Source organism: Eurosta solidaginis, chromosome 4 (genome assembly GCF_040869045.1).
Source record: "Eurosta solidaginis isolate ZX-2024a chromosome 4, ASM4086904v1, whole genome shotgun sequence".
NCBI classification, from domain to species: domain Eukaryota; kingdom Metazoa; phylum Arthropoda; class Insecta; order Diptera; family Tephritidae; genus Eurosta; species Eurosta solidaginis.
In genome coordinates, this window is record NC_090322.1 from 230,592,128 (window position 1) to 230,616,497 (window position 24,370).

Consider the following 24,370-nt stretch of genomic DNA (forward strand, 5'->3'; position numbering starts at 1 on the left):
TGTAGGCCAAAAAGTAGGCAGGCCTTTAATGATGCCCATTTAAACTGCGCAGCTCCTTCCTGCAAGAAACTAAAATATGCTTATTTCTACCGCAAATATTGAAGCATTCTAGTCTTCCATGGCGGCGATGTCCTTCTTTAAAAAATGCCTATGTACGTACATTTATTTTATTGCTCAAATCAAGCAAAGAACGTTACCATTGTTGCAAGTTCTTATTGTTTTTGTTACATATATAGCTCCATATTATACTCCACCTATTGTGGAATGAAATACAAAAGAGGATAAGATGACAAAAAAAAAAAAATATATAAAGAAAAAGAAAAAATGTCGACAAGAAAATTGTTGCTTTCTTTGTTCGAAGTACACCTTCAACTTATTAACTTGACATTGAATAGAAAATTGAATTTTGGCTGAACCCTAAATGACTTACATTTAAACCAATTTCAGTGATTTACTTATATACAAACCTTATTCATTGCATTCTATGCCATAGGTATTACATTATACTTAAAGAAATTAAATTTCCATTGCGCCTACAAGGCATTTATTGTTTTCTGCGCCGTATTTATCGTTAATCAAAAGCCGGAATATTTTTGATCTTTTTACTTTAAATATTCAGATGTGTTGGGTGAATGTTTGTTGGTCGCCCATTGAATCGTTCGTACTGTCAATAGCGTGAAATTTTATGGAAATATTGGAAGATGTTTTTTTGACTGTTTTTGTTAAATAAATATTTGTGTAATAACACCGTCCAACAGAAATTTTGCAATAAAGTATTCATGGTAAATTTATTCTTAATTTGTTTTTTTCTTATGGGTCGAAGTTTTTATTACCTTTGGGTTTTATAGAAAAGAGTTACGTTAAAACAAAGTTTTCCTTTATCCTGATTATTTCTCTGAAAGGAGGCATCTTGTAGACAACTTTTTTTGAACAAACTTATATTCCAGCATATCTTATATTATAAATTTAAAAGTTCGTATATTTTAATTTTTACATGATTGGATGACGGCCGATAGCCAATAGTCTTCAAGGATCTAATGGCCAATTTTGTTGGAAAGTGAGGGAGGCCTATGTCCGCTAGAAACAGCTACTTTTGCATAATTTTTCGATATTTTGTGACTAAATAATGGCAAAACGGATCAACAGCTTTGGGTTAAATTTGGTACAGTGGTAGACAATTGTGTGGAAGGATCTATTGAATATATCTTTTTTGAATAAGAGAGGCTGTGGTCCGACACACTTTTCGCAGAATAGACATTTAATTAATTTTCGCCTTTAAAATTTTAGGAACATCAATTTTGAAAAATTATATAAAACAGCAGACCCGGCAGACGCACATTGGGGACGAACTATTCAAAACCACCTACATATCACAAATATTGACCGATTTTAATTATTTTTGTACAGAAATTTTTTTAATTGAATTCTAAAGAGACTCACACTTCATGGCCCAACGTTTTCGCCTATATCTCGAGACCCTAGTCACCCAGGGGTATGATTACCCTCTACTAAAGCACCCATCAACAGCTCTCCATATCCAGTTATCCATATTCTATAAACACATTCTAGGCATACCCGGGTCCACGTTTCGGCCTATATCTCGAGACCCTGTGCGTCATGGGATCTTTTTTGGGAAATTTTAAGATTATTTTCTGTACACTCTCGGTACTGTTTTCAAGATCATATCGGAATATTTTGCAATAATTTCATGTTACATTTTCTTCACGCGTGTATAAGTTAGTTTGTTTAAAATTTTCATTTTAAGGTTAAATTAGTCACCATGTGTCCTTGGACCACGCACATACAATCCTGAAGATTTAAGGTTTAGGTCGTTAGAAGATATTGGTCGCTATAAAGTAAGTAATATTTCGTACTCTTACTTGACAAATTCACCGTTCCTCTTTCTACATAGTTTTAAAGTTTTTAGGAAGTCATAAGGAAATTCCCCACGCGTAGACGCAATATGTTGCAAAAGATTTACGCGGCATTTTCCATTCAGAGGGGAAAACACTAATGAAGGTCAAAATGTAGAGAATTGAAATGTTAGAAAGGAATGTTAACCTTTATACAGCGGTCAATATTTTTCAGAACAATCAAGTTATATGTAGCACCTTAAAATTTGTTGCAAATTTATCGAAAGCCTCTTGTTACACCTAGATTTTTAAGTGCAAATAAAAGATAAGTCAGAAATGCTATAAAAATATTCACGGAAAATTATCTGCAAGAAGTTTGTTTTCTGGAAAAATCACGGTTGCTCTGTTGCAATAAGAAGTCCTTGTTTTGTTGCACTGTTTTATTATTGTTTTACCTTAAATCTAAGTGGTACTTACATTTGCCTAAAAAGTATTTGAAATACCATCGTGTTTGATGTTCAGGATTTTCCAATATTGGCGTGCTGGGGGAGCCAAACACCTGAAAAAATAAACATAATCATAATTAAGTCTCTATGAAGTCTTTGAACTTTAAATACATTTTAAAAAAGATACAAATCGGCAAACTAGCAGAAGAATAAATATTTTCTTTCAATGAAAATTTAACAGATAATTAAACTTATAATCAAAGGACATGATAGTCATAAATGACAGGATTTAACGTCTTAAGCTAAAGCATATAATGTACAAAACTGTTGTTGTTGTTGTTGTAGCAGTGCTTCGCCCCATGCAATAAGTGTGACCAATCACAAATTGTCATCAATGTTCTCTAACGGGAGTCCAAGTGCTGTTTCAACAGGGGTGGACCATAATGAGAGGGATGTTAGAGGCGTTGGTTCCACAGTACAGTTAATGAGATGGTTGGTGTCATGTGGGCACTCATTGCAAGCAGGATATATGTTTTTTATGTCGGAGTTGATTTTGGATAGGTAAGATCTGGTACAGTACCCAGATCGAAGTTGAGCTAGAGTGACGCGCGTTTCCCTAGATGAGTGCGTTCCTCCTATGCTAGTTTTGGATATTGTTCTTTGAGTACAGGATTCATGGGGCAATTCCTGGCATAGAGGTCTGACGTCTGTTTGTGGACTTCACTTTGTAGCTTCATACGGCTGTATTCTCAGGTGCCGCATTTCCTCATAATGCTTACGGAGATGACTCCTTAAGCCCCTGGGCGGTATAGGTTCATCAATCAGATGTCTGTTGGGATGCCCAGGTTTCTGGGTATTCAACAGAAACTGTTTGGATAACATTTCATTTCTCTCCCTAATGGGAAGTATCCTCGCCTCATTATGTAGATGGTGTTCTGGGGACATAAGCCCGTAGCAGTTCTGAGGGCAGTATTTTGGCAGGCCTGTAGCTTCTTCCAGTGAGTAGTCTTGAGGCTTGGCGACCATATAGGGGACGCGTAGCATGCAATGGGCTGGCCAATTGGCCAACAACAACAACTATACATAGCCCTCCTACCACACTGCTAACACCGCGTTACACACATTCTGTCCTATGAACCAAATATACTTTTTCGGAAAGGGGGGAAAAAATAAAAATGCACGTGTATCGTGGATTTTCATGTACACGTCAGAATTTTTTTATGTATAAAGTATAAAGCTCGCAGTGTCCGTCTGATTTTTGATCGATATTAAACCCTTTTTCCGTGATCCAATCGAGCTGAATTTTTGCAGGCAGACTAGTGGAAATGTCTGTATCACGTCAAACTTTTTAAAAAATTGATTTTTATCAATTCTGAGATTTTCCTGATTTTTTTAAATTTTTTTTTATTTTTTCCTTTTTTTTCGGCATAACTTGAAGGGACTCTAAATTTTTAAACTACTAAAGCGTTCAGAAAAAAAAAAAATTGTTTTTCGATCCATCCTACTCCATATATTTGTACTTTATCAATGGCAACTTTCTAACACTAAACTGTTTATGACTTTTACAACACTTACAGCTGGCATGACAGATGAAACATTGAATTGCACAATCAATATTGCATCATTTAAATTCGTATAATTTATTGTTTGATACAACACACTCGGTGCCGTTTGTGTGTTTGTTCCGATCAGCTGACAGTTGCGCTACTAGGAGACGTTTACTTTGACAATTGTTTTAAGTTCTGTTGTGCGAAAACGTATTTCTGTATATTTCATCTTAGAAAAAATGCAGTGCCCGACTCGAAATAACTTTTGTTACGTTTGTGGCTTATTTGCACCAAATAAAAATTTTTAAATGCGCTTTAAAGGACAAGACATTACGCATATGCTTGGCGAATACTGTTGGTCTATTTGTCGCGATACTGACATAAATGCTTACAAACGCAAATTTAGAAGGCCTAAGTTTCTTTAAAGGCATTGACATTTTGAATGTAACAATTTTAAATTTTAATATATTAAAATTAATAAAAAAAAATCGGGGTTTTAATGAGCTGAAACCAACCATTACAAAAAGAACCGATAACCATCACAAAAAAAAAAAAAAATTCAGGAAAATCTTTTTTGTTTATTTTGTCGTGATGCAGACATTTCCACTAGTTTGCCTGCAAAAACTCAGCTTGATTGGATCACGGAAAAAGGGTTAAATATCGATCAAAAATCAGACGGACGCTGCGAGCTTTCCGAAAAAGTATATTTGGTTCATAGGACAGAACTAAAGCTCGTTTTTTTAATGCAGTGCAATGGGCGGGACGAAGGCGTTTTCATAAGAAAAACATATTTTTATTATTAGGCCTCAATGCACTGCGACTTTTATTAAGATCTATTGTGCCTAACCTCTTAGCCATTTACTGTAAGTTGAGGCTTTTATTTACATCGTCAAGTTTTTTAGTTGATATGTCGAAGGGATTAAGAGTAACGTCACTCAGAAAGGAAAGTCTCTGACGTAACGGAGCGATGCATTCACAGAGAGTGTGAACCAGCATTTCAGCTTTATGCTCACCAAAGCGACAGATTTGTGCATCCGATGAACTAAACCTATTTTCAAGGGTGGTATTGTAGATTACAACGTCCCGTAAGATGCCTTGTGAAAGTTCCTAGATCTTTGGCTAAGATTAATGAGTATAGCTAATACTCTCGCTGAAGGGAGTATAAACAGTTTGGCACTTCTTTTCCCTGGACGTTCAATCCAGTGGTGTCTGAAATGATTGCTTTGTGAGTCCACATAAGGGCTCCTAACCATAGAATACTGCTGTAGCAACCTATTTGGCTAGATAGCCTGCCTGTTATTTATTTTATGTCCGTTATATTCAGTAACCTATCCTTGTTTCCGGCTTGCAGATCAGTAAGGGCTCAAAAGCAATATAGCAGCATCACCCTTAGTGTCAGTTAGACACTGCATGACTCACCATGCAGCAATGTTTTGCTGCAGGTTTTCTGAAATTAAGGTTTGACGCCACTTGCGTTAAAGTCTCCCGCGACAATGTTTCGACTGAGGGTGCTGGAACAGGAGTTGCTATAGCAACAGTTGTATATTGAGGACAAAAGTACAGCGTACTTCTCGCTTTGAGCTGTGGCGAAACCTTCCAGTTGAGCTACCCCTCAAGAAAACTGGAAAGGGGATAGCGTTTGTAAAGAACGGGCTATGGCGTTCCATGCAGACGGGTCCTAAATTGACTGTGGTATCCAAGCACGATTTTTCTCAGAATAATCACGGATCGCACTGCTCGTTTTCAAAGTAAAAGTAATTGTTATCAAGAAGGCAGGAAATGGTATTCCGCTAGAAATTTTAAAAAGAGAGAAAAGGCTAGGCTTATACTCCACCACCAGCCAGTGATTGTGGCATATACATAAATCACCAATAATATCTTTTCAGTTCATCAGCGAATAGAAGAAAATCCTACAGTCTGCAGCATATTCTGCAATCATCACATTTGGCCGGGCTCCTGCTCAAAGGAATATAGAAGGAACCTTGAATGCAGCAAATGACTACATAGTCAATGTAGGACTATCGCTAGATAACACCATGGCAGTAGCGTTGAACATCTCACTTACATCAATTAAAAGGGAAAAACATAAAAAGGCTAGGTAATATCGAAAACATTTGTGCCCACAGTGAGTGCCAGATTCCGGCACATTCCTTCGAAACAGATTAGTTCCTATTGGTCCTCAACGAACAGCGCGCTTTCTCTGATGTAATATCCCTTGACTGCAATTCTCTAATATCGTCGTGATTGCAGTCCTGGACATCGGCAGATAAAGTTATGCATCGTTCCTCCTCCTCCTGCTCATACGGGCAGCGTTTGTGGAGGGAGATTTGTGGTATGCGCCATCGTCGGTTTAATCTCGCAATGATCTATGATTAAACCCGTAGATATACAACTACCACCACTCCCTTTTAAAACCCTCATTAATACCTTTAATTTGATACCCATATCGTACAAACACATTCTAGAGTCACCCCTGGTCCACCTTTATGGCGATATCCCGAAAAGGCGTCCACCTATAGAACTAAGCCCGCGCCCTTTTAAAGTGCTCACTATCCCCTTTCATTTGATACCAATATCGTACAAACGCATTCTAGAGTCACCCCTGTTCCACCTTTATGGCGATATCTCGAAAAGGCGTCCACCTATAGAACTAAGGCCCACTCCCTCTTAAAATACTCATTATCACCTTTCATTTGATACCCATATTGTACAAACGCATTCTAGAGTCACCCCTGGTCCACCCTTATTTCGATATCTCGCAAACGCGTCCACCTATAGAACTAAGGTCCACTACGTTTTAAATAATCATTAACACCTTTCATTTGATACACATATCGTGCAAAACACATTCTAGAGTCACCCCTGGTCCACCTTTATGGCGATATCCTGAAATTGCGTCCACCTATAGAACTATGGCGCACTCCCTTTTAAAATACTCTTTAATACCTTCCTTTTGATATCCACGTCGTACAAACACATTACAGGGTTACCCTAGGTTCATTTTCCTACATGGTGATTTTCCCTTATTTTGTCTCCAAAGCTCTCAGCTGAGTATGTAATGTTCGGTTACACCCGAACTTAGCCTTCCTTACTTGTTTTTTGTAGTATTTATACAACAGTTACGTATACGCCATGCATGTACGATGTATTTCCTCTTGGTTGAATTTTTTTTCTCTATTTGATCGACTTGTAAATATTGTAATCTTGGAAGGGTTTGTCCCAAAACTAGTAAAATTTCACAAACTTTCCGATTCCGGTTTGAAAAAAATAAAAAAGCCTACAAACTTTTCCAGAAAAATCAATATTTTGGTGATAATATAAAACAGAAAATATCAAATATCCTCATTTTTAAAAATTTTTTGTGAACCTATCTATGGTCATCGCACATACCTTTAGCTTCACAAAAAAAAAGTGTGTCCGTAATTTTGCAACGTGTCATACCTTATTTTTCTAGCAGGAAACGTGCGCTCAAAATCGACCAAGATGTAATGAGTGACAGTTGGCTGACTTAAGAGCTTTGAATACCGATTTCTCGAAAAATTGTATGAGACTCAAAAAAATGTAACTCATATTATCATGTCTATCCTGGCTCATGTATGCAGCATTATAACAACAATGTTTTATAAGGGACAACGTAAATGCAATCTCATATATCTTGTGATGAAGAAGGCTTGAACGATTGAAGTGGAAACAAAATTTTAATTTAGAAAAAAAATTAAAGCTTTTGACAAAGCAAGTGCTGTAGTATGAGGATAATAAGGTAACACTGTCGGTAGCACATCTGTTGGTTCATCGTGGTATTAAAACTCATATGGCGATATTCCAAGAAGGTGATGCAAATTTGGTAAAATATAAAGAAACTGCACCTAACTTTTTCTTCGATAGATTCTATATGCGCCGTTTTACAGGTGAAATTTCGGTTCACAAGATGAAACACATTTAGTCCCACGATACAAGGACGTACTTGTCAATACACTCAAAACATACAGGTATATGATTATGTCAAAAGCACAGTTCAAGCAACCAATGGCATTTTACAAAAAGTAAACAACGGACAATCAAACAGATAGCGTTGTGTCTCAAATTGATTTATATGTGACCAAGACTCCACTTGGACATAATATTCATTCCTTTGTAGAAAAACCACCGTATAGTTTATTTTGAACTACACAGTTTCGTGATGAATAATTTAGGTATGCCAGCTATATCAGCAGAAACTGAACAAACTTTCTCCATAGCTGAAAATATGTACCCTAAAATGATGCCGAAATAGCATCAAAATCAATGCGAAAATTAGCGCAAAGTGATCCCTAAATGACGCGGGAGAACGAAGAATTAGTTCCAAAGATTATTAAGAAATACCCATAAACTAGCCCCAAAATTATCCTAAAATGAAAATAAAATAGTACCTAAATCTATCCCGAAATAACTTCGAATTTATACCTTAATGACTCTGGGGAAACTCCGAAATAAAACGCATTATCATCAGGAATTGAAACACCAAATTGATTGGCTGAGGCAGAGAAATATTTTTTGTTCCTACTGTTGCTCTGGGGTAGCAAATACAAACATCTTTTTAAAATGAAAAATATTTAGTTTTTATACCTAAAGCTGTTCTATGTTTATATCAACCTTCGAATAATCGACAACCTGCATTTATTGGAATAATCCACGATGTACGGTTATTCGATTTCTGAAAATCGAATATTAAAGCATTCGTAAAATTCGAGTATTCGATTCACCGAATATGACGAGCTCTAATAAATTTACGGTAAATGTTATTGATTTGTAACTAAAAAATATAAATAGTTTAATAAAACTAAAAAAAACACGCAAATATGGTACCGTTTTAGTGTCTACCGTCCACTTAGATATTTGGCGTTGATAGCACCGTAGCACAGAGGTTCGTGTCTCCGCAATAAAGCTACTCGTTTTGTAGCGAGTTATTTAAGCAATGCCGCGAGTCACCAATAATTGCGTCTAGCCTAGAGAGTTACAAAGAAGCATACATACAGTGCAGCTAATACAACCGTGTTAAAAAATTATTGTTCAGCGGCTTAACCAGCAATAACCAATCTTTTGGCTCAGATGCTGAGCGTTGATTTAATGTTATACGAGAAAGCATAATTTTCTTAAATGTAAACGAGCTTTTGAAAAGTCTGTATGAGGCTGTGTGTGAGAAATCTCAATACAGCTTTGTCACGCGAGTAATGGTTTGCTCATCTCCGTAGAACAACGCTTTTATATCCTCAGATAGAGTATATTTTTAACGTGTTTTATAAACTCGTTTGAAAACGAAAAAAAACAAGTAAGGACGGGACTGTCTTCGGCTGTGCCGAAGACTTCATACCTTTCATGAATGGGGCTGAACAATAATCTTATCCCATTCGTAATCTCCGAATAATCGGATGTATAAGATAAGAAATATATAGTGAACAGATCTACATACCTAAACGATTTATAAGATAAATATAAAATAAACAAGTAAGGTAGGCTAAGTTCGGGTGTAACCGAACATTACATACTCAGTTGAGAGCTATGGAGACAAAATAAGGAAAATCACCATGTAGGAAAATGAACCTAGGGTAACCCTGGAATGTGGTTGTATGCCATGTGTATCAAATGGAAGGTATTAAAGAGTATTTTAAGAGAGAGTAGGCCATAGTTCTATGGATGGACGCCATTTAGGGATATCGCCATAAAGGTGGACCAGGGCTGACTCTAGAATTTGTTTGTACGATATGAGTATCAAAAAAAAAGGTGTTAATGAGTATTTTTAAAACGGAGTGGGCCTTCGTTCTATAGGTGTTCGCCTTTTCGAGATATCGCCATAAAGGTGGACCAGGGGTGACTTTAGAATGAGTTTGTACGATATGGGTATCAAATTAAAGGTATTAATGAAAGTTTTAAAAGGGAGTGGTGGTAGATGTATATGTGAAGGCGTTTTCCAGATATCGACCAAAATGTGGACCAAGGTGACCCAGAACATCATCTGTTGGATACCGCTAATTTATTTATATATGTAATACCTGCCAAGATTTTAAGGGTTTTTTATTTCGCCCTGCAGAACTTTTTCATTTTTTTCTACTTAATATGGTAGGTGTCACACCCATTTTATAAAGTCTTTTCTAAAGTTATATTTCGCGTCAATAAAACAATCCAATTACCTTACCATGTTTCATGCCTTTTTTCGTATTTGGTATAGAATTATGGCATTTTTTTCATTTTTCGTAATTTTCGATATCGAAAAAGTGGGCGTGGTCATAGTCGGATTTCGTTGCTTTTTCATACCAACATAAAGTGAGTTCAAGTAAGCACGTGAGCTAAGTTCATTAAAGATATGTCGATTTTTCCTCAAGTAATCGTGTTAACGGCCACGCGGAAGGACAGACGGACGACTGTGTATAAAAACTGGGCGTGGCATCAACCGATTTCGCCCATTTTCACAGAAAACAGTTAGCGTCATAAAATCTATGCCCCTACCAAATTTCAAAAGGATTGGTTAATTTTTGTTCAACTTATGGCGTTAAAAGTATCCTAGACAAATTAAATGAAAAAGGGCGGAGCCACGCCCATTTTGAAATTTTCTTTTATTTTTGTATTTTGTTGCACCATATCATTACTGGGGTTGAATTTTGACATAATTTACTTATATACTGTAAAGATATTCAATTGTTTGTTAAAATTTTACTTTAAAAAAAATTTTTTTTTAAAAGTGGGCGTGGTCCTTCTCCGATTTTGCTAGTTTTTATTAAGCGTATATATAGTAACAGGAGTAACGTTACTGCCAAATTTCATCATGATATCTTCAACGACTGCCAAATTACAGCTTGCAAAATTTTAAATTACCTTCTTTTAAAAGTGGGCGGTGCCACGCCCATTGTCCAAAATTTTACTGGGTTTCTATTCTGCGTCATAAGTTCAACTCATCTACCAAATTTCGTCGCTTTATATGTCTTTTGTAATGAATTATCGCACTTTTTCGGTTTTTCGAAATTTTCGATATCGAAAAAGTGGGCGTGGTTATAGTCCAATATCGTTCATTTTAAATTGCGATCTGAGATGAGTGCTCAGGAACCTACATACCAAATTTCATCAACATACCTCAAAATTTACTCAAGTTATCGTGTTAACGGACGGACGGGCGGACGGACATTGCTCAATCAAATTTTTTTTCGATACTGATGATTTTGATATATGGAAATCTATATCTATCTCGATTCCTTTATATATGTACAACCAACCCTTATCCAATCAAACTTAATATACTCTGTGAGCTCTGCTCAAGTGTGTATAAAAAGCGTCTTGTAATTTCACTGCAATATTTAAAGTTTTAAAAATACATAACAAAGTGTTATTCCTTGAGGTGATGTTCCCTGTACAAGATTCATTGCAGATATTGGCTTTATCATATTTGACGCGAAATTTTCACATTTCGAAGGTGACTTATTAGTCTTGATTTTAGCGGCCACCGTGGTGTGATGGCATGGGTTCACACCCCGGGCAAAGCAACATCAAAATTTTAGAAATAAGGTTTTTCAATTAGAAGAAAATTTTCTAAGTTGGGTCACCCCTCGGCAGTGTTTGGCAAGCGCTCCGGGTGTATTTCAGCCATGAAAAGCTCTCAGTGAAAACTCGTCTGCCTTGCAGATGCCATTCGGAGTCGGCATAAAACATGTATGTCCCGTCCGGCCAATTTGTAGGGAAAATCAAGAGGAGCCCGACACAAATTGGAAGAGAAGCTCGGCCTTAGATCTCTTCGGAGGTGAACGCACCTTACATTTATTTTATTTTTTTTAAGGCTGAATTTTAAATTATTCTTGGCTACGCGAAATTGTTTTGAAGCATGATTCAATCACGAGAGGATTGCTCGGCTGACAAATTTTTTTACAATTGCAGCCATTTTGCTCCCAGATCGAATTGACATCCGTTAACTGTGTTGTTTCTTTGCGATTTTTCGAAAAATATTAAGAAGCAATAAGTTTACAAATACCCCATAAATTCTGAACTACACAATTCCTTAGAACAATTTTCTTAATTTTATGATGAATTTATTAATAATAACATGATCTATTAGTGTGGATGAACATAGGTAATTTTATGAAAATTAGGAATCGTGCACTTTCCTAAACCTGTAAACATACGAAACCTAAACTAATTCAAAATTCATCGTTCAACGTCAAAAACTCGACTAGTAAAACGATTCACGTAAAGATTGCATTAGTAAATAATGGAGATGCCACAACGAAATGTACTCATTCAGCATGTTAATTTATTCATTCCCTATGCTCGGAACATTCATATCCATTTAAGAATTTGTGGAATCTGTTAATATTTGGAATATTATTTTTATATATACTTATTTGATATATTCGGACCTCGTGTAGTAGTATCAAATGAACGCATTCCTAATATTTTAAATTAACGGTTTATCCGGAACACTTCCATTCTAAATTAACGGTTTATCCGGAACACTTCCATGAATTCTTAAAGGAAAAGAGCTTTTTAGAATAAAATGGTGAATACAACCCTGCGTAGCAGGACCTCACAGAAGCTTAACTATTCTGTCAAAGTCAAGGCCAGAATATAAGGTTCTAAGAAAATAAGCCATTTTTTTATACTCAGTTGAGCAGAGCTCACAGAGTATGTTAACTTTGATTGGATAACGGTTGGTTGTACAGGTATAAAGGAATCGAGATAGATATAGACTTCCATATATCAAAATCATCAGTATCGAAAAAAAAAATTTGATTGAGCCATGTCCGTCCGTCCGTCCGTCCATCTGTCTGTCCGTTAACACGATAAGTTGAGTAAATTTTGAGATATCTTGATGAAATTTGGTATGTATGTTCCTGGGCACTCATCTCAGATCGCTACTTAAATGAACGATATCGCACTAAAGTGGGCGTGCTTTTTGGATATCGAAAATTTCGAAAAACCGATAAAGTGCGATAATTCATTACCAAAGACGGATAAAGCGATAAAACTTGCTAGGTGAGTTGAACTTGTGACGCAGAATAGAAAATTAGTAAAATTTTGGACAATGGGCGTGGCACCGTCCACTTTTAAAAGAAGGTAATCTAAAAGTTTTGCAAGCTGTAATTAGGCAGTCGTTGGAGATATCATGATGAAATTTGGCAGGAACGTTACTCCTATTACTATATGTATGCTTAATAAAAATTAGCAAAATCGGAGAACGAGCGCGCCCACTTTAAACAAATTTTTTCAAGTCAAATTTTAACAAAAAATGTAATGTCTTTACCGTATATAAGTAAATTATGTCAACATTCGACTCCAGTAATGATATGGTGCAATAAAATACTAAAATAAAAAAAATTTCAAAATGGGCGTGGCTCGGCCCTTTTTCATTTAATTCGTCTAGGATAATTTTAATGCCATAAGTCGAAAAAAAATTTACCAATCCTTGTGAAATTGGGTAGGAGCTTAGATTCTAGGACGATTACTGTTTTCTGTGAAAAAGGGCGAAATTGGTTGAAGCCACGTCCAGTTTTTATACACAGTCGACCGTCTGTCCTCCCGCTCGGCCGTTGACACGATAACTTGAAAAAAAATCGATATATCTTTACTAAACTCAGTTCACATATTTATATGAACTATATGAACTATAAAATAATCTTTAGTACCTTCCATTTCATACCCATGTCATGCACACATATTCCAGGTTTACCCTAGATTCATTTTCCTACAAGGTGATTTTCCCTTATTTTGTCTCCGTAGCTCTCAGCTGAGTATGTAATGTTCGGTTACACCCGAACTTAGCCTTCCTTACTTATTTTTTTTTTGTCAGTTCAATGCGACTGCTGAGTAGAGTATCACCCCATGTCGGCTGCCCGTTCAAACGCGTCCTATATCAAAACATTTTCCAAAATTTCCCATTTCAGGATTTGTCACAAAAACGCCCTATATTAGAACTAAATTGAGGAAAGCCTTATCTCAGAATAGGGAGTTTTTGAAACAAATTTTGAGATAGTGCATTTTTTAATAAAATTCTAACGTACGGCATTTTTCAAACAAATTCTGTCCTTTCCCCCAAAACATGTTGGCATATACAATATTATAACTAGTAATGTACCACTTAAGGTACTTTTCTACTACAATTTTAGCGGAAGGGGATTGAATTATTCTCCGTTTTCCTTACTTTGTAAAAGCAGCCCATCCAGATTTTTAAATTTGGGAGTTTCACAGACCTGTCATCATTGGAGAACAAACCTCTAGTAATTGAATCATGATTTCGAATAACTTAATTTGAACAAGTAAGGAAGGCTAAGTTCGGGTGAAACCGAACATTACATACTCAGTTGAGAGCTATAGAGACAAAATAAGGGAAAATCACCATGTAGGAAAATGAACCTAGGGAGTGTGGTTGTCTGACATGTGTATCAGGTGGAAGGTATTAAAGAGTATTTTAAGAGAGAGTGGGTCATATTTGTATGGATAGACGCCATTTAGGGATATCGCCATAAAGGTGGACCAGGGGTGACTCTAGAATATGTTTGTACAATATGGGCAGCAAACGAAAGGTGTTAATGAGTATTTTAAAAAGGAGTGATCCTTAGTTCCATAGGTGGACGCCGTTTCGATATATCGCCATAAACGTGGGTCAGGGGTGACTCTAGAATGTGCTTGTACGGTATCGGTATCAAATGAAAGGTAGTAATGAGTATTTAAAAGGGAATGGGCCTTAGTTCTATAGGTGAACGCCTTTTCGAGGTATCGCCATAAAGGTGGAACAGGGGGACTCTAGAATGTTTGTACGATATGGGTATCAAACGAAAGGTGTTACTGAGCATTTTAAGAGGGGTGGGCCTTAGGTCTATAGGTGGACGCCTTTTCGAGATATCGCCATTAAGGTGGGCCACGGGTGCCTATAGAATGTGTTTGTACGATATGGGCATAAAATATAAAATGAAAGGTGTTAATGAGTATTTTAAAAGGGAGTGATCCTTGGTTATATAGGTGGACGCCTCTTCGAGATATCGCCATAAAGGTGGGCCAGGGTTGACTCTAGAATATGTTTGTACGATATTGGTATGAAATAAATGGTGTTAATGAGTATTTTAAAAGGGAGTGGGCCTTAGTTCTATATGTGGACCGCTTTTCCAGATACCGCCACAAAGGTGGGCCAGGGGTGACTCTACAATGTGTTTGTGCGATATGGGTATCAAATTAAAGGTATTAATGAGGGTTTTAACAGCGAGTGGCCCTTATATGTATATATGAAGGCGTTTGCGCCATATCGACCAAAATGTGGACCAGGGTGATCCAGAAAATCATCTGTCGGGAACTGCTAATTTATTTATATATGCAATACCACGAGCAGTATTCTTGCCAAGATTCCAAGGGCTGTTGATTTCCCCCTGCAGAATTTTTCATTTTCTTCTACTTAATATGGTAGGTGTCACACCCATTTTACAAAGTTTTTCTAAAGTTATATTTTGCGTCAATAAACCAATCAATTTTCCATGTTTCATCCCTTTTTTCTTATTTGGTATAGAATTATGACATTTTTTTCATTTTTCGTAATTTTCGATAGCGAAAAAGTGGGCGTCGTTATAGTCGGATTTCGGCCATTTTTTGTACCAAGATAAAGTGAGTTCAGATAACTACGAGGACTAAGTTTAGTAAAGATATATCAGTTTTTGCTCAAGTTATCCTGTTAACGGCCGAGCGGAAGGACAAACGGTGGAATGTGTATAAAAACTGGGCGTGGCTTCAACCGATTTCATCCGTTTTCACAGGAAACAGTTACCGTCATAGAATCTATGCCCAAACCAAATTTCAGAAGGATTGGTAAATTTTTGTTCGACTTATGGCATTAAAAGTATTCTAGACAAAATAAATGAAAATGGGCGGAGCCACGACCATTTTGAAATTTTCTTTTATTTTTGTATTTTGTTGCACCACATCATTACTGGGGTTGAATGTTGACATAATTTACTTGTATACAGTAAAGATATCGTAATGAATTTACTTGCTCTTATTTGCAATGCTCTGCTAAGTTCGAATCACTAAACTGTTGAATAAATAAATCCAATTTGCCATAATGTAAAATGGCCTTTATTAAAGTACTTCACAATAACACTCAAATGGTGCAACGAATAGCTTGCTTAATAACCAAACTGATTGATAGCTCAAATGAAACTCTACTATTCAAAATAATACTGCTCTTGCTCGCTAGATAGCGTCTTAGTCGAAACTGCTGGACAACTCAAATCAAACTGAATTCCAGCGCCTCTACAATTGCCGCCTTTTATACTCTTGGATTTCAGCGTTCGCGTTTTATAGGTGCTTCCAGAATCTACTAGTCCAGCAGCTCTCAAACTTCTCAGCTGTAACTACAATTGCACAATTTTATAGTTTTTCTCATTGCATACTTATAGGAGTATCTCAGATATATGCATGTGTTCGTGCATTGACTCTCCGCTGCTCGTATACGTACATGGTACATATATGTAGACGCAATTATTGTTTCTTTTATGTAGATACATAATGATTGATTATTGATGTGAATTCGCGTCACTGCTTAGCATCGGCTTAGAGATAGCTGCACCTCTTAGTTTTGCTAATATTCGTAACAATATTAAATTTTTTGTTAAAATTTGACTTTTAAACATTTTTTTTTAAAAAGTGGGCGTGTTCTTCATCCGATTTTGGTAGTTTTTATTTGGAACATATATAGTAAAAGTAGTAACGTTGCTGCCAAATTTCATCGTGGTACCTTCAACGACTGCCAAATTACAGCTTGCAAAACTTTTAAATTACCTTCTTTTAAAAGTGGGCGGTGCCACGCCCATTGTCCAAAATTTTACTAATTTTCTATTCTGCGTCATGAGGTTTACCCACCTACCAAGTTTCATCGCTTTACCCGTCTTTGGAAATGAATTATCGCATTTTTTCGGGTTTTCGAAATTTTCGATATCGAAAAAGTGGGCGTGGTTATAGTCCGATTTCATTCATTTTAAACAGCGATCTGAGGTGAGTGCTACATACCAAATTTCATCAAGATACCTCATAATTTACTCAAGTTATCATGTTAACGGACGGACGGACGGACGGACGGACATGGCTGTATAAATTTTTTTTTCGATACTGATGATTTTGATATATGGATATATATATCTCTCTCGATTCCTTTATACCTGTAAAACCAACCGATATCCACTCAAAGTTAATATACTCTGTGAGCTCTGCTCAACTGAGTATAAAAATTGTGTAAGAGCCAAGTAAGTAATACATTTGCATTAAGTTATTAAATTTGCAAACCCTTTAATTGCGTCGTAAATTATGCTATTCAACTAAATCACTATATAATTTTATCACGCTTTATTTGAGACATAAATCAGCGAGCCAAACATTGATAAAATATTCCACCTCATACTCGTATTTAAGAAATTTCAGTAATTTAAGATTTTTCGACAAACCAACACACATACATAAAACAGGTAAGGAAGGCTAAGTTGGGGTGTAACCGAACATTACATACTCAGCTGAGAGCTTTGGAGACAAAATAAGGGAAAATCACCATTTAGGAAAATGATCTAGGGTAACCCTAGAATGTGTTTGTATGACATGTGTATCAAATGGAAGGTATTAAAGAGCATTTTAAAAGGGAGTGGGCCATAGTTCGATAGGTGGACGCCACTTCGGGATATCGCCATAAAGGTGGACCAGGGGTGTCTAGAATGTGTTTTTAAGTTATGGGTATTAAATTAAAGGTATTAATGAGGGTTCTAAACGGGAGTGGCCCTTAGTTGTATATGTGAAGGCGTTTTCGAGATAGCGACCAAAATGTGGACCTGGGTGCAGCCTGCAAAACCTTTAAATTACCTTATGTTAAAAGTGGGCCGTGCCAAGCCCGTTGTCCAAAATTTTATTAATTGTCTATTCTGCGTCATAAGGTCAACCCACCTACCAAGTTTCATCGCTTTATCCGTCTTTGGTAATGTACTTTTTCTGTTTCTCTAGAAATTTTCGATATCGAAAAAGTGGGCGTGGTTGCAGTCCGATTTCGTTCATTTTAAATAGGGATCTGAGACGAGCGCCCAGGAACCCACATACCTAAATTCATCAAGATACCTCAAAATTTACTCAAATTATCGTGTTTACGGACGGACGGACATGGCCAAATAAATTTCTTTTTTCACCCAGATCATTTTGATATATAGAGGTCTATATCTATCTTAATTAGTTTATGCCTTTACGGATTGCCGTTATACGAACAAAGTTAATATACTCTGTGAGCTCTGCTCAGCTGAGTATAAAAATGTATACGCATGTAGGTGAGAATCAAGCGAAATATAAATTGGAACAATGCAAATGATGAGGGATGAACTGCTAGACCGCAGCGAAATTCTATGAATAAAGGTTCTTTTATGAACTTTGTATTGTAACGTTTTAAATTTATATGGCGTTGCTTGTTTTTTCGATAAATATTCCCTGTTGCTTTTTATAAATTGCTTTGTACTTACATATAAAAAAATGTAAGCTTTCTCTTTTCACTGATATATTTAACAAAGTAAGGGAAACTATGTCCGTGCGAAACCGAGCATTATATACACATCTATGTGCTCTCATAATTTTGTGTGTATAGATATTAGTGATACATTTAAGGAGAAACCTCACAAATATTTAATGATATGAAAGCTGAAATACACTACTTATGCGCATGCAAATGTCGTCTGCGATGATAAGTGGTGCTTACGATCTCTCGACTTTGTAGGAATAGAGACGAGGCTCACAAGCTTCTTGAACCTCGAAACTCTCGCAAGCTCGCGACTTCTTCGATATTCAATTTGATCACTGCGAGAAATTCGCGAGATTTACGAGTATTTCGAGAATCTCGCGGGAAGTCATGCTCTCGTTTTCTCGGGTCTCGAAATTCTCGCCTATATTCGAGAAGATATCATAAGCTCTGGTAAGTAGTTATAAAACAAAATCGAAAAAATTATCTTAATAAATTTCGTTTAAACTGGGCGATTTTCATTCATCATCTATTCTGAAAGTTTTGTGAAGAGTTCAACAAAAAAAGCGTACCAGGAGCATTCATAATATTTTTAAAATTTTTGTGCTTTGCACTACCGTATCTATAATGGTTATGTACTTATGTACGTACGATAACTACATTGAAAATTTCAAACCATCACCAAACTTTAAGCAACGTTTTTAGATAAGATGGGCGTGGCCGTTGCCGAAACATTCTCAGATTTATATAGAATTCAATTATCCATAATTGCAAGATGGTTCTAGCGGCTTCTGACTTACTCTTGTGGTCGTTGGCACGACCAAAATTTTAAAAATTGAACTAAATCTTTACTAAGTTTTTGTTCAAAAACAATTCTTATAGCAAATTTTGTTAGTATCGATAGATTTTTGTTCGATTTTTTGCATTAGTTAGTAGTACTACAGAGAGATAATCAAAAAAAGGGGCGGATACTTTGGGGCGGGAAATTTGTTCGGAACAAACGGAAAAAAAATGGAGAAAAAAGGAGAGCTCGACGATCACAAACCGATAACAAGTCGACAACACTACAATGGTAAACTGATAACAAGTTCATAACCTGTTGATAAAAAAAAATCAATAACAGCATGTTAATAAATCGACGATAATACACCGATAGCAAGTCGATAATACACCATAAACTCGTCTATATCAAATCGTAAATTAACCGATAACAAACATAACATAACACGTCGATAACGGTTACTTTCTATAACGAACTGATAACACGTCCATAAAAAGCCGATAGCCGATAGAAAACTCAACAAAATCGGTTGATATCGATAACAAACAAAAGAAGCTCTTCTCAAACTCTTTCAAAACTATACCGAAATTAAACTAACATCGTCGAAGCATGCTCTCGAAGTAGCACCGAGATAATTCTAAAAAGGTTTTAAAGTAAAAATAATAAGAACTCGCAGACATCCGAACTCATCCCGAAGTGTTACCTACATCATTATGAAATGGTTCCGAACTTGTTACAAAATTACACTAATACATTCTAAAAACATCCCAAATTTATTTCAAAGGAGTCTGAAATTAATCCGAAAAAAATTGCTGATAAATAACTGATTTCTTAGGATTCGGATATCATTTATATATATAAATGCGAATGTCTGTATGTTGTTACGTAATGACGCCTACACTACCCAAAGGAATAATGCAAAAATGCGCATGCTTATGAAGTTTCCCCCACGGAAGTCCCTAGGCATACTCTTATCTCGCAAGGTCGCTAGAGTCTTGAGATATAGACCTAGGAGGTCTTTGTGCAATAAGGGTAGCAACTGAAATGATGAGTACTTTAATACGGGTCTCTAGATATAGGCCAAAGTGTGGACCCGGAATGTGCTTATACACTATGGATATCAAATGAAAGCTGTTGTTGTTGTAGCGATAAGGTTCCTCCCCGAAGGCTTTGGGGAGTGTTATCGATGTGATGGTCCTTTGCCGGATACAGATCCGGTACGCTCCGGTAACACAGCACCATTAAGGTGCTAGCCCGACCATCTCTGGAACGATTTATATGGAAGACTTAAACCCTATTCACGGTCCAAAATGTTCCAATTACAGTGAAGTGTAAAAACAATTTTATAACGAGAATGTGGTTTAGAAACTGAGACACACATACATATGTGCTTTAAAAATTTTAGGTTTGCTACACATGAAAACCACACATACATAAATGCTTTAACAAAAAAAGTTACGTATACGCACCTCATCCTTCTCCGCCAACGAGTCACCATTTTCCACACGAAAACGCTTAAAATTTGGATCCAAACCATCCAAATCGGATTGCGGCAACTGCAAGCAGAAAAGAGAATAAAGATAAAATTAATTGCTTTATAGTTACACACAAACATACTAAAAGGCGTAAGTACTTCTGCTTTCATTGCGATTGTATGTATGTATATATCAAAGATGTGGTGTGACATCTTAAATATTTTTAGGTTGAACTAAAATAGGTATTGTAGAAATTATTAAGTCTCTTTAAGGTGTTTTCAAAATTAAATATTCTAATATTTTACCAGGAATAGTTACTAAATAAAATAAATGTAAGGCGCGGTAACCTCCTAAGAGATTTTAGGCCGAGCTTCTCTTCCAATTTGCATTGTGCTCCTTTTTTTAATTTTTCTTACAAATTGGCGGGACAGGACCTATTTGTTTTATGCCGACTCCGAAGCGCATCTGTAAGGCAGATGAGTTTTCACTGAGAGCTTTTCATGGCAGAAATATACTCGTAGTGCTTGCCAAACACTACCGAGGGGGGAAGGGGGGGGGGGGGGGGGGGCCGCTTAGAAAAATTGTCTTCCAATTGAAAAACTTGTTTCTAAAATTTTGATGTTGCTTTGCCCGGGGCATGAGCCCAGGATCTTCGGTGTGGATGACGGAGCACGCTACCACCACGGCGGCCGCCAGGAATAATTATTATTTCATTTAATAATACGAAAGTCCCTCTCAGTGCGATATATTCATACAAAAATAATATATAAACGTGAGGGTGAACTTTAACTTAACTAATGAAAACAGTCTCATATACTTTTTTATGTATATATTTTTGTTAGTATGTTAAGGTTAACACACCATATGAGGTGTCAATGTCACATACAGCATAAAGTTAATGAGCTTGCGAAATAAAAATGGCAAAACCACAAAAAGGGCAAAGAAATAATTTTAACAAACCCACAAACTATTTGCGTGCTTGTGTATGGTATGTAGTACATGTGTATGTATGTGTGTGCTTATTGTGTTTTGGTTGCGCATTACTGTAGAAAAAATATTTTCACCATTTATAGTGCGATCAGGTTTTGTGATCCTTTGCTTCAGATATTGTACATTTTGGTTGCCTCATTTCGTGTGATTCTTGATGCGTTAATTGCATATACATTAGGGTGGGTCGATTTGTATGGACGAAAGTTAAACGATATCGCGCCATCGATTTTTCGATAGGATTTGGGCTCAGGAAAAAAAAAGTTCCACTAAGCATACACAAAAAAATAATTTTCTAGTCTGCGAAATTTCATTTTTTTGACTTTTTTCGACTTTGATTTTTAAGGTTTTTTTCATAACCTACTAAAAAGTTTTCATATGTACCCTGTCCGACCCAAAAATGTCCGCTAAAAACGTTGCCGATAACAGTTTTTTGAAAAAAAAAAAATAAAATACATGAACATTTTACAATATTTTTAGTAGGTCATGAAAAAAACCTTAAAAATCAAAGTCGAGAAAAAGTAAAAAAAAAAAGAAATTTCGCAGGCTCGAAAATAATTTTTTTGGGTATGCGTAGTGGAACTTTTTTTCCTTATCCTAAATGCTATCGAAAAATCGATATCGCGATATCGGTTAATAAATCGCCCAGTCTAATATACATATATGTGTATATATATTAGGGTTTAGCAAAAGAAGTCACGTATTTTTCGACATTAAAAAAATTAACGGGGCACCCCGTCGCTACCGAAGTTCAAACTTAAAAAAAAAAAACTCTTATATCATAATGATAAAACAGGAAAAAAATGGGAACTGAGTTTTTAATGTAGTAGCTTTTTCAAAGGGCCCGCTTATAACCTTTACGATTATCTAAGTTATTTTGCGACAAAGAAATCGTTGAAAGTTACTAGGAAAGGTAAAATAATAGCTTCAATCCTAGGGTTCATATATAAAATTATGTGTCAGAAAGGTGTCCTATATTGGAGCGTTTCCGCTCTTTATGTACTTATTTTGGCGTCCGAAATAAACGCATTTTCTTCTTGCGATGGTCGTCTGAAAAGAGCCTTATTTCTTATATTATGTGAGCCTAAAGAGGAATCCAATCAGACTCCAATTACGCTCATAAAGAACTCGTAACTTTCTTCGTATATGCTTTTTTCAGAGTCATTTGTCAGCATTAAATAAGGGATTAGGACTGCTCCGTTCAGGGTGGACTTTTCACATTAGTCATTAAAAACGCCGTAGCATATTACGAAGCCTCGTTAGAAAGGAGATATTTGGCGTGTGGGTTTATCGAAGACATACAAAAGCTTTGCAATCCAAAAAGTACATAATACTTGTATACATTGTTAACATGCGGACAAATACGAAATGATAAAGCAAAGCGTCTATTTAAAAAAACGTCCATTTCTATTTAGAAAGGGAGCAGCAAGAAATGTTATTATTATATTCAAATTTAAATGAACATTTTTTTAAAATAAAATATTGTGCCGAATATTAGTATCTCTATACTATGCATTATTTTAGTAAATAATTACAACAACAAAAACATTAAAGCAAGCCACACTTGTGTACATGAACACATCAATAATCATGTACACACATACATAGAAGGTGACGAAGAATATATCACATACACATATGTAGCCATCAGCTAAGAGCAGAAGTTGACACTCACATACACATGTGCATATGGCTAGTAGAAAAGCATAAACTACAAATATACATTTATATAGCTGGTAACAAGTATGAGATACAACAGTTCTCGAGCACATTTTCGCCAAATGACTAGCCCTTAAGAGAAATGGGTGAACGGGAAAACCGAGAGCATAAAAGCAGCGCACATTGAGGAATCATAATCAGTTTGATTTGAACATGCTATTAGTTGTGTAGTACTTCACAATTGTACTTACTTCCAAAGTAGTCTAAATAAAGACCAGTTTGCAATACTGAATATTGGAGTTGTCTATTCGACAGTTCAGCGATTCGAACATTAGCAGAAGGTTTAAAATAATCGGAACCCCACAAAATTCGTTACAATATGAATATCTGATCGCAAGTTGCTTTGTTTGCTGAACACTCTTGGCAACCCGGAGTCATAAAGACTCATCTATGATCATATTTGTGAGGCTCATATTTTTCATATTTTTTTTTTTATTTATTTATATTTTTCTCATACTGCAGACTAATATTCGATTCCTAAGTTATGAGCGCTCCATGAATGTTTGGGGGGATAGAATCGGTTGGCTTCATACACAGAAACAATTTAAAGTAAAAGATTCCTTCCTTGAAACCAACTTTAAGGTAATTACAAGGGCAGCCCAAAGTATGCAAAAGAAAGTTTTTTATATGACTCGTAACGAATAAACCAATAAAGTATGTATATGGGGTATTCCATCCCATTTCGACCAATTTTGAACCCAACCCCTTTAGAATTGGCTGAAAGTTTTTCTTCTTTTTATAGCTTACGAAAGACGTTTTTCAGAATTTTTTCATCCAACTCAAAAAAAAAGAATTTTTAAAAAACACCGTTTTTGTTTTCAAAATGCCATAGCTTTTTCAAAAATTGACCGTTTGGGATCTTTTTTTTTAATTTGTTTTTAAATGTACTTTTCGGAAAAAATACAAAAAAATTTTTAAAGTTTTTTTTTTAATTTTTCAGTTTTTCGAGATTTTTCGAATTTCGCCATTTTTTTTTTCTCATAAAAAACTCCAATCAATTCTGCAGTCATCCCGCTCTAATCCCGGAGTGGGCCGATTTTTTTTATATTTTTTTATTTAATTGAAAAAAAAAATTTTCAA

At 36.0% G+C, this 24,370-nt stretch overlaps 1 protein-coding gene across 3 annotated transcripts in view; it reads right to left on the reverse strand.

Annotated features, from left to right (window-relative positions):
- The window catches only part of LOC137251064 (GTPase-activating Rap/Ran-GAP domain-like protein 3), a 346,592-nt gene that overhangs the window by 59,720 nt on the left and 262,502 nt on the right, over positions 1-24,370 (reverse strand). For all 3 annotated transcript variants that reach the window (XM_067785004.1, XM_067785002.1, XM_067785003.1), the window contains 2 exons: positions 20,579-20,665; positions 2,331-2,412 (listed from right to left, as the gene is read on the reverse strand). In XM_067785004.1, the coding sequence (XP_067641105.1) occupies positions 2,331-2,412; positions 20,579-20,665 (169 nt within the window). The remainder of the gene's footprint in view (positions 1-2,330; positions 2,413-20,578; positions 20,666-24,370) is intronic.